Below are 19867 nucleotides of genomic sequence, written 5' to 3'. Positions count from 1 at the left end.
TGTGCCAGTCGAGGGCTGAGGACACTCCCTCGGGCTGTGTGGGAGGGAAGAGCACCTTTGGTGCCACTGGGTGCAGATAACTGTCGGAAAGCCTGCCTGGCGGTGGGGGTCACCTGGGGATATTTCCCCTCAGCGGGTGCTCCAGTTCTAATGTGCTTTTGGAGTGGGTGTGCAGGGGTGGACAAGTCCACCTTCTTTTCCTTAGCTTGTGCCAGGAAGAGTCCAGGTGGTCTAGAGTCACCTGGAATAGTAGAAAAATGTTGCCGAAAGCAGAGGATGGAAGCATGGTTCCTATTCAAGATGCATAAAAAGTAAAAATCCACCTGACGCATGGATGGGACCTAAGCCTCTGGCATCTTCTCTGATCAGGATCTCCTGGGGAGAATTTGGCCCTTCCTATGTCTTACTCTGCCCTGGTGCTTTCATGCCATCCCCTCCTCCCCCCGTCCTGGTAGAAGTCTTCTGGTAGGCTAGCTCGGGTCAGCCTTGCGGCACTCTGCTCACAGGGACTGTCCAGCGTCCAGTTCCCCAGGAGTATCCTCGCCTGCCTTTCCCGGGCAGACTCCAGGCCCCCTGTGTGATTGGGGCCTGGGTCTTCTCTCATCTCTCAATGGGCTCAAGTTACTTCTTGCCAAGATGCTCATGGTTGATAGTGCTCTTTCCCAGGTCAAAGAGACTATTGTGTCCCTTTCTTTGTGGGGGTACACCTGGCAGTGCTCAGGGCTTACTCCTGGCTCTGTGCTCTGGATCACCTCTGCTGGGCTCAGGAAACCATGTGGGATGGCAGGGACTCCGCCTGGTTCGGCCGTGTGCAAGACAAGTGCCCTCCCTGCCGTCCTGTCTCTGTGGCCCTTTATTCTCACTTTGAAACCAAGTGTTCTCTTCCCCGGGACACGCGCCCTGGCCGCCCGGGTGAGAGTGTGGCTTCCCCAGTGTCACCTTCGCCCTCTCTTTCCAACCTTATTATTTCTTCTCAAGTGTTTCTGCCGTCCGGTGCTCTGTGTCCTGTGCATGTGGACACACACAGTTACCATCTATCTTTTGCCACAAGCTTCGCGGGGGCCTTTTGTCTCCCTCACTGTGCACCCCCCGAGAACAGTGCCTTGCACATAGCTGACATGCAGAGATGTTCCGTGAGCAAGCCCACGGGCAATTCCTTGGGTGCAGCTCCTGGCGGAGACAGGCCAGTGTCGGCCTTTGGCCGCTCAGCACCCTCCTGCTCTCCCGTCTCGGCTCACCAGGCCCCTGTCGAGCAGAGTAAAGTGCCTGGTCTCACCTTCCCCTTCTCTGAAGCAAGAGAGGACCCTGGGCCACAGCCTGGCTGGCTTTGTGAGGGATCTGGAGGTGATGGGAACACACAGGAAGAGTCCCGGTCGCTGTGGCCACTCAGCACCTCAGGCTCCGGGACCTGCATTGCACAGGGTCAGCACAGGGTCCATGAGGCCATCTACTATTTCTGCTTTTTTGTTTTTTTTTTAATCACCTAGTTGCAGACGAGTCACTTTAAAAGTGGTCCAGGAGAGATAGTACAGTGGGTTGGACACTTGCCTTGCACTTGGCCGACCTGGGTTTGGTCGCCAGTGACCTATGGTCCTGAGCCTGCCAGGAGTGATCCCTGAGTTCAGAGCCAGGAGTAAACCCTGAGCACCTGCAGGGTATGGCCCCAAACAGCCTAAACCAAGCCAGAACAAAAGGGCTCAGGACCAGAGGTGTGGTTGAAGCTGTGTGAGGCTCTGGGTTCCATCCCCAGGGCGGGAGAGGGGGGCGCAGGGATGGGAGGGGGTGGGGATGGGGGGGAAGCTGGGACCAGGGGAAGTGAGAGTTTGCCACGATTTAAATTTCTCGCTGTTTCTCTGACTGTTCCAGGATTACTGTGGCATGGCATGGCCAGTTCTGACGCAGAGATTCAAGAACGGTCTCTTTTCATCACACGCAGATGAGCATCGACTCAAGTGAGTACCTGCCTGCCCCCCCAGCCCCTGCCCTGCCACGGATGAGGCTTTACATGGAAGGTGGAAACAGAGCAGTTGTGCGGAGTGGATTTTAGTGTTTGAAAGAAAAAAATCAAGGCAGGGGTGGTGTGGGGAGTATACCTGGCAGGTCTCAGGGCTTACGCCTGGCTCAGGGCTCAGGGATCGCCTCTGACAGGGCTCAGGTGAAGAGTGCCAGTGGTCAGATCTGGGTGGGGTGTGCACTAGGCAAGCACCCTGCCTGCAGTACTGACTCTGTGGCCCCAGATTGGATTTTATATGGAGGGAAAATGTGATCATTTTGGATTTTGATTTTCTGTAGAACAGGAGCCCAAAATATGGAGCCTGCTTTAGCATAAGTCCAGGAAAACCAGTGGTTAGCAGAGAAAGTTCTCTTGAGTTGTTCACAATCAAAAGAGGTGGTCTTTTTATTTAATTTAATTTTTTTTTTTTTTTGCTTTTTTTGGGTCACACCCGGCAATGCACAGGGGTTACTCCTGGTTCTGCACTCAGGAGTTACTCCTGGCAGTGCTCAGGAGACCATATGGGATGCTGGGAATCGAACCTGGGTCAGCCGTGTGCAAGGCAAACGTCCTACCCGCTGCGCTATCGCACCAGCCCCCAAGAGGTGGTATTTTACCAAGAAAAACACACCCTTTCATTAAAATGTCAAAAGTGTAGATTTTTTTTTTTTTTTTTTTTGCTTTTTTTGGGTCACACCCAGCGATGCTCAGGGGTTACTCCTGGCTTTGCACTCAGGAATTGCTCCTGGCAGTGCTTGGGGACCATATGGGATCCATATGGGATGCCGGGGATCGAACCCGGGTCGGCCGCTTGCAAGGCAAACGCCCTACCCGCTGTGCTATCGCTCCGGCCCCAAAAGTGTAGATTTTTATAAAGCATGAACATAAACTCTCAGGTTATTACCACCTGACCTTTTTTTTTCTTTTCCTGGGTCACACCTGGCGATGCTCAGGGGTTACCCTGGCTCTGCACTCAGGAATTACTCCTGGTGGTGCTCAGGGGACCATATGGGATGCTGGGGATTGAACCCCACTTGGCCACATGCAAGGCAAATGCCCTACTATCAGTACTATTGCTCTGTCCCCCATTACCACCCAAACTTTTTTTTTTGCGGGGGGGGGTCACACTTGCGACTCACAGGGGTTACTCCTGGCTCTGCACTCAGAAATTACCCTTGGCGGTGCTCGGGGGACCATATTGGATGCTGAGATTTGAACCTGGGTTGGCTGCATGCAAGGCAAACGCCCTACCCGCTGTGCTATGGCTTCAGCCCACCACCCAAACTTTAACAGCAGTATTTTGCTGATTTGGTTCACCAGTCCTCTCATTTTGTAAGTGTTTTCACTGAATCACTGTATCACTGTCATCCCGTTGTTCATAGATTTGGTGCAAGCGGGCCAGGAACATCTCCATTCATCCCTTTCGAATGCTAGTGTAGCCTGATGGCGTATTGGGGGCTCTTTCAGGGTGAGGGGAATGAGGACTGTCGTTACTATTTTTGCCATATTGAGTACACCACAGGTAGTTTGCCAGGCTCTGCTGTGCGGGAGTGTTTTAGTTAGAAAATTGTTTTTTAAAAAATAATAAAACTGTAGAATGAATTCCTGTCATCTTACTTTCACTACCAGCTGCCACCACCAACTCCAGGCAGATCTTTTTTTCTGCTGTCCCACTCCCAAACTCTCTCAAACCCATTTGTGGGTTTTTTTTTTCTTTTTTGGGTCACACCCGGCGATGCACAGGGGTTACTCCTGGCTCATGCACTCAGGAATTACTCCTGGCGGTGCTCCAGGGACCATATGGGATGCTGGGAATGAACCTGAGTCGGCCATGTGCAAGGCAATCACCCTACCCGCTGTGCTGTTGCTCCAGCCCCATGTGTGTTATTTTGAAGCTGGTCCTTGAAACCACATGATCCATCTGTAGCATTTCAGTGTGTTCTTTGAAAATAATGGCACATTAAAAAAATAATAAATATATATGTATATATTAAAGATTAGCCTAGGGATGTGTGTTCATGGTAAGGCGCATGTTTCTCCTGGCTGAGGGTCCATCCCTGGAACTGCAGAAATGCACAAACAAACCCAGCAAAAAGAACAGCCATAAGTTCATCATCATTTGGAGGTGCTTCTCTTCATCACTGAGATGATTCAGTTGGCAGAGCTCTGAAGTGTGAAGCGTGAAGTGTTGGCCGAGTTGTGAAGTGGGGAGAAAAGGGACTCCTTTGACATCCGCGTGGATTGTGCAAAGGAACACCCGAGAACTTATTCTTTCCGTCTTTGAGAAAACATTGTCCCCTTTCTCACCACACAGATATCAGTGTTTCAAATCGGCTTGGGTGTACCAAGTCCTTCATGAAGGATTCCATTTTCCCTACGACTATCCAAACCTGCGGACAGCCCAGCTGGTGTATGACCGTGAGGTCCAGTGGACCCTAGGAGCCATTCTCTACAAGACACGCTTCTTGCCACTCAGGTAAACACCCTGGAGTTCGGGTGTTCATTGGCACCACAGAGGTGTAAATGATCCACATCCCTCCCGCCACCAAGTTACTGAGCCCCTGTCACTATCACATGAAGTGTTGTAACTGGCGACTTATGTCGAAGCAGAAAGGTCTCCGGAAAGTTATAGGGTGGAGTCTGTTTCTTAGCTTTTGCAATCTCAGAAATCCACAGCAGATCAGCCTTTAGGATGGAGCTCTTCTTACTGCCCTACTGACTGGTAAACTGACTGGTAAATTCCATTTTTTGGGGGAAGGGACTGCCAAGCAGTGTCTGGGAGCCCAGGGGCTACTCCTGGCGATGTTTGGCTAAGTAGACTGAATAGTTCTGTGTTCAGCCTGGCAGTCTGGGTGCTCCTCTGCCCAGGGGTGCTGGAAGGTGGTGGGGGATGGCGGTGGGAGTGGTGGTCTGTAGTGTGAGAGATGGAATTTGGTCTTTCCAGAAAAGAAATTTTAATTTGGGGTTAGAGGTGGGGGTTGGGCCACACCCAGCGGTGCTCAGGGCTTACTCTTTTTTCTGTGTTGAGGGATCATTCCTGGCAGGGCTCAGGGGCCATATGTGGTGCCAGGGGTCAAGCCAGTGTTGGCCATCTTCAAAGCAAGTGCCTTAACCCCTGAACGATCTCTCCAGCCCTTTAAAAATATTTAATTTAGGTCATCTGGTTATAATCATGTTAAAACTTCTCTCGATATACATAGTCACAGCATCCCATCACCACCAAAGTGCCCACGACATTCTCTGCCATTGTCCCTCTGTCACCTCTGATTTATCTTCATCCCCCCTTACCCAGTCCCCTCTCAACTCCCACTCTGTGTTAGTTTTATCATCCCAGGCCAAGGGTTCGCCTTTGTTATCAGCCAATTCCCATGATTTGTCATTCGTCACCCTCTATTCCATGGATGTGTGTGGTCATTTGGAGTTTAGGATTTCGGTTCTTATACAGGTTCTGGACCCATTTCCCTATGTACCTCCGCACCCCTTCCTCACCCAGGCATCGTTCTTAGGTTACCCTGGGACACATATCTGACTTGGGCACCTGTTTTCTGTCCAGAGGGATGGTTTCTCGTGGTAGTGCCTCTGGACACGGATCGTGTCGTTGGGGACCTGAAAGCTTTTTGATGGGTCAGAAACAGAACAGGAGACACGAGATGTTTTTTGGGAGCTATTTTCATTTTCTGTGGTCATCCACTCTTATATACTGTAAGGTGTTTGGGATAATTTCTACAGACTCTCAGTGCAGGATTATTTCTGATAAACCAAAGGGAAATCCTGGCCTGGCACCGTTAGCAGCTGGCTAGTACTGAGAGAGGACCCGGGAAGCTCATGCCTCGGACGAGTGCCTTTCTCTGATCTCAGTCACACAGATGTTCTGGCCCCAGCACCTAGCCAGTTCTTGTGCATGGGTCAAGAGAAACCAGAAATCCACGTCTTATAATGTTATCACCTTTGGATTCTTGCACTTAAACTCTGCGTGATGGCTCAAACAAAACAAAAATGGATCTTGGTGTCTTTCCCCTCAACGAGCCGCTTTCGTCCTGGACAGGCAGCAGACACCTGAACTCTGTTTTGCATTTATTTTTTCCAGCTGTTGACCTGGCTATCTTGTTATCTCCTAAATATCCCAGGAAGAATGGCCAGCCTTTAAATTCATTTATTTTTTTTTAAATTTAAATAGACTTAGATTTCTTGGATTCAGGGCCACCCTATCCTGCAAGTACCATACTTACAAAATTTGTAGGCCAGTGAGGGACAGAGCTATTGCTTAGCTTTATGCTTAATTTTTGTCTTCACTGTTGTTTTTGTTTTAGGTTTTTTTTGAGGGGGGAGGGTTGGCATTCTGGGTCACACCCAGCGATGCGGGTGGGCCACGTGCAAAGCAAACGCCCTACTATACTGTGCTATCGCTCCGGCTCCCTTAGGTTTTTTTTTTTTTGGTGGTTGGGTTGCTTCTGGAATTGGGAGCGGGGATGGCTCAGAGGCTCCCTCTGTAGGCAGGTGAGGAGGGTGCAGGCACAGATGGACCAAGCCACTGTCTATCATCTCTGCTTCTGAAACTAACACTTGTGTCCACCTCCCGACTCGCCTCTAGGGATCTACGGCAAGAAGGGGTCCGGCAGGCCCACGGGAGCTGGCTCCGCCTCTCCTTTGTCTACAACCACTATCTCTTCTTCGCCTGTATCCTGGTGGTGCTGCTGGCCATCATCCTGTACCTCCTGCGGCTGCGCCGGATCCACCACCGGCACACGCGCGCCTCAGCCCCGTTGGACCTGCTGTGGATCGAAGAGATGGTGCCCATGATGGGGGTACAGGTGGGCCCCTAAGGCGGAGCGTGGACTCCGGGAGCTCCAGGACCCCCAGGACCCCCAGGACCCCAGAGTTGCTGCTCGTTGAAATTGATCGCACCACCCCTTTCCTGTAACGGCTCAGATGCTGCGCGTGCCTGGCGAAAACAAATCGGGCATATTTGGCCTTAGAGCTTCCACTTCCGAATCAACGCGTCTTCCATCTCAGTTTCCACTCTCCCTCCTGAGAGAAGCTGTAATTTCACCGGTGGAGGATTAAACAATGAGAGATTGGTGCTAACGCAGGGGGACCAATCTTAGTCCCGGGAAGCCTGCGGCCTCGGCTTTCTGTGGCAGATCCGGTGTGTTCCTGGGATCCTTCCCGGCAGTGGGCACACCGGAGGGCTGGTTGGGACCAAACCGGGAGCATCTGATAAAGACATTTCTTGCAAGAGCAGCTGCCCCTCTTCTTCTCTGTAACAGAGATACCAGTTCTGTGGACTTCCACAGCCTTTAACAGGGATCTGAGCACTCTGCGGTTCCATGGGACAGATAAGAATTGCCAGGCAACCAAAATGATACAGCTTTCTCGCTTACTTGACAAAGGAAGCCATCCTGAGTGCGGCCCGGGATCCCTGGCATACAAGTTGCTGATTACTTGTATGTGATTTTAAAAGGTTCAAACTTCTTGTGAATCAATGGTCCATTGCGGATTTTGACATCGTCGCTGGTGCCTGGAATGACCAAGATGGGAATTTTTTTCTTATTTATGTGCCTCACAGGCTGTCTGGGCATTCATTTTTCTTTCTGAGCCATTAGCGTACTTGCCGGATGGAGAAACTGAGATGGGATGGATGAGCTGGATCTGTCTGGTTTCAGGTCTCCGAGGCATCTCTGCGAGCCCTTATCTGGGATGATTCAAGGAGAGATCCTTTATGCTACTGCTAAGATCAGTATGTAGGTGGGACGGGGATCGTTACTGTGGGGCTGTGGATCAGAAAGAACAGTAACAGGACAGAGGACATGGTAACAAAACCCAAGTTCTTATTTATTAATGTTTTCCCGAGAAGTAGGAAACATATGGTCTCCATATGGTATCAAAGGAAGCCAAATCTACACTTTAAAAAGAAATATAGGGGCTGGAGGAATAGCACAGCGGGTAAGGCGTTTGCCTTGCACTCGGGCGACCCGGGTTCGATTCCCAGCATCCCATATGGTCCCCTGAGCACCGTCAGGGGTGATTCCTGAGTGCAGAGCCAGGAGTAACCCCTGTGCATCGCCGGGTGTGACCCAAAAAGAAAATAAAATAAAAAAATAAAAAGAAATATAGATTCATAAACCCTTTGGCAACTTTCAGAACCTTTGTAAAGATATGGCTTTGTTAATAGCATTTCCACAAATGAGGAGTGAGAAGAGCCAAAATAGTCCTGTTCCATCCACCAGCCCTCAGGGGCTTTGTTCTCCTTTGTATGGGAATGGCCATTTGCAGATGGCTCTCTCTCTGTCTCTCTCTGTCTCTCTCCCTCTCTCTCCCTCTCTGCCTCTCTCTCTCTCTCTCTCTCTCTCTCTCTCTCTCTCTCTCTCTCTCTTTCTTTGGAGTCACACCTGGTAATGCTCAGGGTTGCATGGAAACTATATGGGATGCTGGGGATTGAACCCAGGTCAGCCGAGTGCAAGGCAAGTGCTATACTATCACTCCGGCCCCTGTTTCTCATTTCTTTCAACTCGTACTCCTCCATGGAGTCTTTCTGCTCTGCCTTTCCTTATGGAGCCTTGATGGCTCTGCTCAAGAATACATTCCCAGGGCTGGAGCAACTTGCTTCCTTTTTGTCACCTTACCCCCCTCCTTACATCCCCCCTCGACCCCAGTTCATGTTTTGTTTTTTGTTTTTGTTGCCTTTGATTTATAGGATTAAGTGAATAGGGAAAACTGTCCCTGACTCTAAAGGGGGCCGGGGGTAGCTGAATTAAAAATAAAGTCCATACTGGGAGCAGAAAGGAATTGATGCCTCATAAAACAGGAAGCAAAAAAAAAAACAAAAACAAAACCCCCAAAAAAACAACAAGCAATCAAGACTCTCCAATAATAAGTGGGCTGGAAATCAGTGGTTGGTGCCTGGGCCTGGCTGGCAGGTGAGAAGGTGATGGACTTTGGTGATTTTCAATTTCAGAGTCTTTCTTTTTTTTCTTTTTGGGTCACACCCAGCAATGCTCAGGGGTTACTCCTGGCAGTGTTGGGGGAGTGGGGGACCATATGGGATGCCGGGAATCGAACCCAGGTCTGCCGCGTGCAAGGCAAATGCCCTACCCTCTGTAGTATTGCTCAGGCCTCAATTTCGGAGTCTTGGTTAGAAGTATTTCTTACTTTTCATCAGGACTTGCGTCATAGCAACTTTTAATTTTTAAGATACTTACATTGTCCCCCCCCCCCATTTTTAACTTTTTGTGTCCCTGTAAATGAGCCCTGTAATCAGCACTACTCATTGATAACATCAAAATATGTTTTTTGCTAATCATTGCCTACTCAGGAAACTTTTCTGGAAACCTCGGTTTCCAGATACGTCACTTCCTGGCGAGATCGAGAACAGGGTTTCTCAACCTTTGCCCAGCGCTGGCCCTCTTCCAGCCTCGTTTCCTTCCTGCGGGCTCTTGTCCTAGTCTGGTGCTGTGGTTGCCCCCAGCCCCCATCCCATCTACAGGATTTCCCCCCCGGGAATCATCTTGGGGGTGCACATGAAGCCATATGGCCCCAATTGAGAAAGGGTAACCTAGAGAATAACCCGGAGTTCGCTGATTGGCTGGTCGTGATCATGTGGTATGCCCCAACCGGAATTGACGGGGAGGGGTGATGACTGTTCATTTGAAGCCCTTGTTAGAAAGTCATTCTTCGTCTTGGTTATAATCCTAGCAACTACCGTTTGTTAAGCACTGTGTATCAAACGGTCTTAAGAATTTTAAGTGTCTTATTTAATCATGATGACAACCTTTCCGATGGATAATACTGTGTTCTTTTTATAGCTGAGAAAACTCAGGATTCCCGTGTTCATTATTTTTCAATATAAGTGCATTCCTTTTTCCTAATATATTTTAATTTGTGTGTTATATTGTTTCAGTAATACTGTATCTAAGCTTGTCTTTAGGTAATAAAGACAAATTCATGGTAAATGAATATGATTTCTCAGAATTCCATGTTATAAAAATCAACTATGTTTTGATAATGCTTCTTAGGAGAAAAATAATTTTTTTCCCTTTTTTTTCTGGGGGGGGCCATACTCAGTGGTACTTGGGGTTACTCCTTGCAGTGTTTAGGGGCCCATGTGGCAGAGATGGAACCCAGGCCTTTTGAGTGCCAAGCATAGTCTCAGCCCATTGAGCTGTCTCTTTGGCCCAGAAAAACCTAATTTTTGTTATTCGTATTGGTTTCTGCACTTCTTCCATTTCTCCTAAAGAACAGATTTTTTAGCGACATTTCATTTTAGGTGAAATTTAGTGACATTTCATTAAAGACATATCATTTATTTCCTGTGAGAACCAGTCATCTATTGTTTTCTCATAATTAAACGTTCTTAACTCATAGAAACCAGACCATCTTGTGTTGCTTCGAATCCTCTTTTAGGCCTCTGCTAAGGTGTTTTAAGATGTCTGTGTACATTCCTGCATGGTGAGTGGTTCCTCTGTCAAGATGATTGTTTTCATAAAATTCACATTCCACTGGTGCCTTTGAATCCTCCCCACGCTGATCGGAGCAACAGTGAACCCGCACTGTGTGAGCACTTTTGTTATTCCTGAGACCCATCACAGACTTTATTCGTCAGTGCTGGCACAACCATCACTTCCCTCAGAATTCTTTTTCACTAGAATGTCAAGAAACTATGTGTCGCTGCCCACATGCCATTCCAGTCGCCGAGCTAGCTGCGCAGAGGGCTGACTTACACCATCCTTCTCTCCTAAGATTGATTTTTCTCGGTCAAGGAAATTTTACTCACATTCCCCCCAACCTTCTGTTTCTTCTCCGGATGTCATCCAGACTAGCTGGGCTCTCCCCTCCTCGGCCTCAGACTTTCTTTTACTTCAAAGGCTTTAGACTGGAGGCGTGAAACGTGTCTGGTTGGAAGCCCGCCCTGCGCCTGTGACTTTCATATCCATACTCATGTCTCTGGAACAGAGCAGCCACCCCTCATGACCGCTTCCTAGAAGCAGGTGCGCCTTTCCCACCACGTGCCCCTTTCCTCAGCCCCTCTTTTTCTTGGTTCTATGTTTTGCTCATTATCAGGAGTGAAGGGCACCTAGGTGGACTTGACAAAAGCCGACGACGTGGCTTCTGTCCCTGCCCGTCATTAACTAGCGCTGGTGGTCGAGCCAAGTCACTGAACCTCTCTGGCTCATTTATCATCTAGCAAACCAGTTGCTTAGACAAGACAAGATGAGGCCCCCGTAGCAAGGGAATTAATAGCAGGAGAGATGGTAGAAAACCCCATTTCAAGCCAGGGGGATACGGCTTTTGCTTTAGACCAGACTGTGCAAGAGAGCCAGTAGTCGCCTGGTCTTCCCTGACATTAAGGTTGATGGGAATCAAGCTTCCAGCCGCTGTCATTCATGAATTTCAGAAATTAGGACTTTGATGGGGAGGGTTTCCAGAGCATCAGCACCCTTGCTTTTGTGAATGATGAAACCGAGGCTGAGAGCGGTGCTGGTGAGCTGTACCACAGACATACTCCCTGCTTGGACAGCTCCCGCGAAACCCTCCGGGATGGGGTCCCACAGGATGGTCTTTTAGAGCAGAGAGTACAGCGGGCAGGGTGCTAGCATCCCTGGCACCTCATGGGGGGTTCCCCCAAACCCCACTGGGAGGGAGCCCTGAGCACTGCCAGGTGTGTCCCCCAAATGGAAAAACCAAAAGACTTTCAATAAGAACCTACTCCCGCGTGACCCAGCCAGCCACAGCTGCCCAGTCTGCTGCTGTCCATCTGTCACTGTTCTGCTCATGTATCGGTATAAGATGCCAAAGAAATTCTGTTAGAAATAGTACCAAGGTTTTCACTACCATCTATTTTCACTTATCTTTTAAGACATCGAAGATTTTAGATATATCTTTTAAACAATTAACTTAATTTTGTACAGTTTCCTTAGCCAGAAATTGTAATCCATGGGATGGAAACCATCTAAATCATTAAGGTATAAATGCCCATTAGATCCATCTCAGAAACTTGGTTGTGGTTCTTGGGTACTTTCCAGACTTCTGGAAACAGTGCTGGCGTATCTTTTTTGTTCTCTTTGACTTTCTTTTCATACCAGTTCAGAAGGAGTGTCTAAATAATTTCTCATTTTTTTGCTGTGAAGTAACAATTTAAAATTCTCCCAAATGAGTCTCTCAGATGGCAGGAGTTTGAGAATGCCATCACAGAACCATCTGCTTCTGCCAGGTTGAGGATTTTGTTAGTGACATGAGAAATACTTGTTCTAGTGACTCCTTTTCATGTCCTAATAGACTCCCTTTGTAGCATCACCCGAGTGTTCTCCTTTTGCGCTTGCAGTTCAATATTTCTCAGTTTTGGCAGCATTTTTATTAGAGGAGAGCGATAGCACAGCAGGTAGGGCATTTGCCTTGCATGCGGCCGACCCAGATTCGATTCCTCCGTCCCTCTTGGAGAGCCCGGCATGCTACTGAGAGTATCCCGCCTGCACGGCAGAGCCTGGCAAGCTACCCATGGCATATTCAATATGCCAAAAACAGTAACAAGTCTCACAATGGAGACGTTACTGGTTCCTGCTTGAACAAATCGATGTACAAAGGGACGACAGTGTGATTTTATTAGTGGAGGAAAAATACCTCCTCTCCATTCTGCTTCTCAGAAGTATGAGTCTTCGGAGACTTTTCTTTCTTTTTGGGTCACACCCAGCGATGCACAGGGGTTACTCCTGGCTTTGCACTCAGGAATTAGTCCTGGCGGTGCTCAGGGGACCATATGGTATGCTGGGAATCGAACCCGGGTTGGCTGTGTGCAAGGCAAACGCCCTACCCGCTGTGCTATTGCTCCAGCCCCTTAGAGACCTTTTTTTTTTTCAGTAAAGCAAAATTTTTTTATTGAAAGGAATTTAATTAGAGAAATAAACAGAAAGAGGACCTACATTGTCAAGAGTGCAGGGCCTTCTCCAGAGTGCATTAATCCTTCGGAGAATCTCTGTTTTGTAAAAACAAGCCATCACCCATTCTACAAGGGCTTTCTCCTTCTAAAATATATTCAATAATTTCTTGCCATTCTTAGAAAAACCAAAGTTGGAGTTTTGAATCACAGGCTATATTCAGCCATGCTTGTGCGTGTGCATGTGTGTGTGTGTGTGTGTGTGCGTGTGCGTGTGTGTGTGTGTGTGTGATCATAGGCAACAATGAAGCCTGTATTCTCCTGTGCCTCTCCCTCTCTGGCATCCCCTCTCAGTGACTCTCGTCCCTCTTCACACCCAGCTGACCCAGCAATGTCCCTTTTCAGGCTGTCCTGCGGGGCTGGGCCCATTACGGCTGCTCCTTTACTAGCTTAAAACTCTGCCTCTGCCAGCAAGGATCCCAGACACACGCTTTGGTTGCTGATGTGTCAGTGCGTTGTTGTCTGTGAGATTCTCACTACCCAGTTCCCCATTACCCGCAGCCTCAAGATGTCTCGTCTTCGCCATGATTTCTGCCGTGAGCGGAGGACTCTGCGGCAGTGTGTGGGAGGCGTTTCACCGTCTAATTTCCCCTGGGGAGCTGGGGAGTTGCTGAGGTTGTGTGTTTTTCTAGTGCCTCACGTTCATTTTTGCTGAACAGTTTCCCCCAGATCCTCACTGATACTGTGGATTCTGCTGAGCTAGACAGACAGTGCCCCCACAAAAAGGGACGATATTCCTTCATGCAGGGACATGGGCCCATGTGTCACGCCATTTGTGTCCTGTCGTTGCAAGCAACAGTAGTTAATCATAACCCCTGCCTCAAAGGACAGCGTTTGTCAATCTAACTTAAAGGCTAAACACCCAGATGGAGAGAGAGCTCGGTGGCCGGATCACGTGCTTTGCATGTAGGGGATCCAGGTTTGATCCTGAGCACTTGTAACACGGGTCCCCAGAACACTGTCAGGAGTAACTTCCAATAGCCCCTGTGCACCACAGCTGTGACCCCCAAATTAAACAAAGTAAAATAAGAAAGACTCAGGAGTTTGCTTTTTTATTTTTTTTTTTATTTTTTATTTTTTATTTTTTTTGCTTTTTGGGTCACACCTGGCGATGCACAGGGGTTACTCCTGGCTCTGCACTCAGAAATTACTCCTGGCGGTGCTCAGGGGACCATATGGGATGCTGGGAATTGAACCCGGGTCGGCCGCGTGCAAGGCAAACGCCCTACCCGCTGTGCTATTGCTCCAGCCCCTGGAGTTTGCTTTTTTAAAATTTTTTATTAGTGAATCACTGTGAGGTACAGTTACAGACTTACAAACTTTTGTACTTGCATTTCAGTCATACAATGGTCGAGTACCTATCTCTCCACCAGTGCCCATTTTCCACCACCAATGGTCCCAGCATCTCTTCCACCACCCACCCCGTCCCCTCACCCCACCCCGCCTCAGTGCAGGGCATTCCATTTTGCTCTCTCTCTCCTTTTGGGTGTTGTGGTTTGTAATAGAAGTATTAAGTGGCCATCATGTTTGGTCTATAGAAAGACTCAGGAGTTCTTTAGATAGCAGATGCCCTCAATTTCTTTAAAAATAATGGAATTGTTGGAGCTGGATAGTACAGTGGTGAGGACACTTGCCTGGCATATGGCTGACCTGGAGTCGATTTCTGGTATCCCATATGGCCCCCCAAGTCACCCAGAATGATTCCTGAGTTCAGAGCCAGGAGTAACGTGTAAGCATTCCTGGGTATGGCCCCCAAACAAAAAATAATGGAATTGTTAAGACATTTTGAAAATATGGTAAGTTCACTTAATCTTACACATGTCTGATGATTTATGTCGAAATTGATGTCTGGGAATATCAGTCTAGCATCAGTCTATTTTCCATTCATTCATGCAATATTTGGTGCTGGGAATAAAACAATCTTAAAATTCAGATAATTTCCATCCACCAGGAGCTTGTTGCATAATTAGTTATATTGCTAAATGCAACCTGATATGTTGTCTTTGTTCATCATCTTTAATAAAAGAAAAATTAAGTAAAACACCTGAAATTCGAACTTTATGAGTCCTTTGGTGATGTTACTGGGGGAAACCGGTAGAAGCGTCAGCGTGTGATTCTCTGTCTTAGACCATACTGCCCTCTGCTGGCTGAGATGTTACTAAGGACAACCTCAGTTGGGAACTGAGGATGGAATCGGGAACATTTCTTTTACCTAATCCTGGCTTGGGATGAGGATGTGGCTCAGTACTTGAGTGCATGTTGTGAAAACATGAAGCTATGGGTTCATGCTACAGCACCGCCAAAGAAAATTCTGTCTAAGCAAGGTCATAGTATGTTAAACATAGAATATCAAAACAAAAGACCCAAGCTAGAGAGAGTACTGGGGTCAAGGGGCCTGTCTTGCACACAGTGAACCCACATCCCAAGTGTTGTGGATGGTCCCCTAAGCACCACCAAGAGTGATGCCCTGGGCACAGAGCCAGGAGAAAGCTCCCTCTCCCCCCGCCCCCCCAAAAAAAAAGCATTTAAAAAAATTAGGAGAACCTGTGAAATTAAATGGGATGAAAATTTAGAAGCGATGGGAATTACATTAGTAAACTAAGGTAACTAAGCTAGATCAGTGCTTCCCAAAATTGTCTTCAAATTTTGGAATCACCTGGGGAACTTAAAAATGCACCTAAGGCCCAAGAGCTAGCTCACCAGCCTATGCCTTGCGAGCATTAGGCCAAGAGTTTGATCCCCAGTGCCAGCCACATGCGCCAAGCATGGCCCGGGCAGCTCGGCTGTGCAGAGCCACAGCTGTGCAGTCTCCGTAGCAGCAGAGAGGAAGGGTGAGACACCCCCAAACCCAGCAAGCACTGTGGCTGTGTGCTTGGGTATCCCCATCAAGCTTGCGTGTAACACCAGTCACTGCAACGACAAAGTAAGGGAAGAAGGGAGAAATATACCTCCACCATTGCTACAGATGGTGACTTGACCAGTCTTAGTTGATGCTTGGGCTTTGGAATTTAAAGAAGGTCTGGAATCAGATGAGTGGGAAATCACTTCTAGCACCAGGACCTGGGATTTTTAAATGTCAAAGACAAGCTGTCTACTTGTTTTGAGAATAGTTGTTAAACTGGGCCGAGATCCCCCCAGAGGAATCACACGAAGACAAGTTGTGATGCAATAAGCAAAGGGTCTTTATTGGCTAGCTCGGCTACCTCGAGCTAGGGCCCTCGTCTGCCTCACTGACACAGTGGCAGTCTTCTAGGAACGAACGGCCCCGAGTCTCAAAAGTGAGGGGCTTTGATACCATAACATTATATAATAGGGACTTTCCACAGGACCACCCTTTTGGCCTTAGCCTGAGGGGCTTTCTACTACTTGTACTTAGCTGATTTGTTATCAGTTGGAGATACATAAAGGTTGCATAAGAGTTACATAAGGGTTATTTATTTGGGGGGGGGGCTTCCCTACCTGCATCTGATTGGTAACCCTTACTTGATCTCACCATGGCTATCTCACTTCAGGGAAATCATGACTCAATTACAGGTATCTGTGCTCAATTCCAGGAATTCTGGGACCAAAACCTAGACCTAGCTTCTTCGGGCTTCATTATGAGCCTGTCGTTGCTTCTTTATGAGCGCTGCCGTTGCTTCTCTATCTCTCAGAATCAGTTGGTACACTGTGTAACACTGAAACTCACAGACCTTTAGAGTTAAAAGGGAACAGGGATCATCTAAGTTCAGATTGTATATGGGTAAATCTTAATAATATGACTCCTGGGGCCTTGGATGGAGGGGGGGAGTTGTTAGCTCACAAAATGTTCTTAAAAACTAAATGAGGTTATTTGCCAACACATTCATATAAATTTCTAGAGAACTGACTTCTGTTTCACTTGGGGCCATATCCAGCAGGGGTCAAGGCTCACTTCTGGTGGTATTTAGGGGACAATATGCAGTGCCCGGAGCCAGACTGGGGTCGGTTTCATGCGAGGGAAGTATGTTACTCTGTATTAAATCCTCCCCAGTTTTTTTAAATAATAGTTTTGAGTCACAGCCAACAGTGCTCGGGGCTTACTCTTGACTGCGCTTAGTAGGGATCACTCCTGGCATGACTCAGGTGACCCCATGGGGTGCCAGGGACCGAACCTATAGCAAACACTTTGCCAGCTTTACTGTATCTCTAGATAGGTTCCTCGCCCCCCCCACCCACACACACACTTTAAAAAATAGTTGGGAGTGGGGTTGAATCACACCTGCAGTGCTCAGGGATTACTCCTGGCAGTGCTCTGGGGACCAAAGGCAGTGCTAGTCATCTAACTGGGTCAGTCATGTGCAAGTGCCTTAGCCCTTGCACCATGCCTTCGGCCCTAGATGGTTGGCTTCTTTTGAGAAAGGAGTCAGAAGACCCGAGCCCCTGGCCTGCAGAGCGGCACACACCAGGTGCAGCAGGGAAGTATCCCTTCAGCTGGGGCATCTGTGCTCCAATCTGTCCCCACCAGCCTCATCAGTGGGTGCTGGGTTGGGTTCAGCTTATTCCTGCTTTTTGCAGGAGGGAAAACTGCAATTTTCACCTCGTTCTGTCTGATCTGCAGGCACAAGTGCTTTCCTTCTTGGACCACATGGGTTGATGCTAGGGGATCGTGGCTCTGTGCTTTGGGGTTGCTTGTCCCCACCTCACAGTGTGAGCTCAGACCCTTTAAGCTGTTTCTCGGACCCCACTTAAACTTCTTTTTTTTCCTGTTTTTTAAAAAATATATATATTGTTATATATATTTTAATGAATCACCATGAGAGTTACAGACTTACAAACTTTCGTGATTAGGTTTCAGTCATACAATGATTGAGTGCCCATCCTTCCACCAGTGCCCAATTCACCACCAGTGTTTCCAGTATCCCTCCTGCCACCAACCTCCTTCCAATTCTTCCCCTCACCTGTCAGAGAGGGACAGACATATATATGGCTGCACTCATTTGTGGAATATAAAGTAACAGAATGGGAGACTAACACCCAAGGATACTAGAGATAAGGGCCAGGAGGATTGCTCCACGGCTTGGAAGCCGGCCTCACGTGCTGGGGGAAAAGGCAGCTGGAATGAAGAAGGGACCACTAAGTAAATGATGCTTGGAGGGCTCACTTGGGTTGGGAAATAAGTGCTGAAAGTAGACTATGGACCAAACATGATGGCCACTTAAACTTCTTAAGCACAGGAATCTTGCTCGCTCTCCCCAGATGTCTCCAGTCGAACAGATTTGGTTTAAGAGTTGGGGCTGGAGCAATAGTACAGCGGGTAGGGTGTTTGCCTTGCATGCGGCCGACCCGGGTTTGATTCCCAGCATCCCATATGGTCTCCCGAGCACCGCCAGGAGTAATTCCTGAGTGCAAAGCCAGGAGTAATCCCTGTGCATCGCTGGGTGTGACCCAAAAATTGAAAAAAAAAAAAAGTTCTCTGTCATGCTCTGACTCCTCCCCTTCCTAAGTTCTTTACCTGCCTAGATGCTTCAGAGGTCAGAGGCCTTTGTAAATCCTGTGTCCAGAGTGAAATGCCCATTCGGTGGCTGTGACACTTCTGTTGATATTGGGCATCATATTGAAGGCTACCACGTGTTCTACTTCACCCAGTCCTTTTTGTTGTTGCTGATGTTGTTTTGTTTTTGGGTCACACCCAGTGATGCTCAAGGTTGCTCCTGATTCTGCACTCAGGAATTATCCTAGAAGATGCTGGCGAGTGAACCAAGGTCAGCTGTGTGCAAGGCAAGCAACCCACCTACTGTATTATCTCTCTGGTCAGCCCCCTGACCCTTGCCCCAGCCTGTTTTATCTGAAATAGCTGAAGCCAGGTTTCCCCACCCCCACATTATATAACACATTCCATGTTATCTTGATGATAGTTCTTTGGAAATACTTTTTTAAACTTTGACAGTTATTTATTATTAGCGATGTTGGGCTGCTCCTTTCTCAGATATGATCTTTCTGAAGTCTTCATCCAAATAAGTGACTTAAGGCTGATGAATGAGACGTAGGCTACTGGTGGAGTGCATGGGTGAGGCCCTGGGTTCAATCCCTGGCACCATAAAGTTGCTATCATTTCACTCCTGTCAAGATGGCTATTATCAAAAAGGAAAGAAACAGTACTGGTGAGGAGAAAAGGGAAGCCCAATGCACTTTTGGCGAAAATGTGAATTAACAGAGATACTATGGAAAACAGTATGGAGGTCCCTAAAATAGAACTCCCATATGATTCAGCAATTCTACTTTAACTACCCCCCCAAGAGAAAGAATCTGTTTTTTGCTTTTTGGGTCACACCTAATGATGATCAGGGGTTACTCCTGGCCCCATACTCAGGAATTACTCTAGGCAGCGCTAGAGGGACCATATGGGATGTCGAGGATTGAATCTCTGGTTGGCTGCGTGCAAGATAAATGCCCTACCTGCTGTACTTTTGCCAGTCCACCCAAATAAGTAACTTTTAAAAAGGGAACTAAACAAGATACATGCACATGTCTCTTATATTTACTGTAGCATTTTTTTATGATAGCAAGATATGGAAAAAACTCATCTACAAATTAATAAAGAGGTGGTAAACACAGACACATGTGCAGACATATATATAACAAAATACTATTCAATCATGAAAAACATGAAATCTTACTATTTGATAATATGGATAGATCTTTAAATTCTTTATTTTAGTGTAGAAGAGAGCCATAACTGTTGATAAAATTATAGAATTAGAGTGCATTCGATAACAAAGCTCCAATATTAAAATCAGTAAGTATAAAAAGATCAATTTATGTGAAAATCTGATCGTGGGGTTGTTAAGTCCTTGTCTAAGAATTCATTAAGATATTTGTTGCTAGTTGAGTCTTCTGTGTTTGAGTTTGGTTTCCATGTTGCTTTCACACCTCATTTGGTATGCTCCTACTGGAATTGCGGCATTGAAGACTTAGGTGTCACACAA

At 47.6% G+C, this 19867-nt stretch overlaps 1 protein-coding gene across 2 annotated transcripts in view; it reads left to right on the top strand.

Annotated features, from left to right (window-relative positions):
* The window catches only part of ENTPD7 (ectonucleoside triphosphate diphosphohydrolase 7), a 42881-nt gene extending 28923 nt beyond the window's left edge, over positions 1-13958 (top strand). For both annotated transcript variants that reach the window (XM_055119575.1, XM_055119574.1), the window contains exons 11-13: positions 1867-1952; positions 4308-4469; positions 6585-13958. In XM_055119575.1, the coding sequence (XP_054975550.1) occupies positions 1867-1952; positions 4308-4469; positions 6585-6816 (480 nt within the window). In that variant the 3' untranslated portion in view covers positions 6817-13958. The remainder of the gene's footprint in view (positions 1-1866; positions 1953-4307; positions 4470-6584) is intronic.
* The last annotated feature ends 5909 nt before the right edge of the window (positions 13959-19867 follow it).

Source organism: Sorex araneus, chromosome 11 (assembly GCF_027595985.1).
Source record: "Sorex araneus isolate mSorAra2 chromosome 11, mSorAra2.pri, whole genome shotgun sequence".
Lineage (NCBI taxonomy): Eukaryota > Metazoa > Chordata > Mammalia > Eulipotyphla > Soricidae > Sorex > Sorex araneus.
This window is presented reverse-complemented; position numbering and strand designations above follow the sequence as displayed.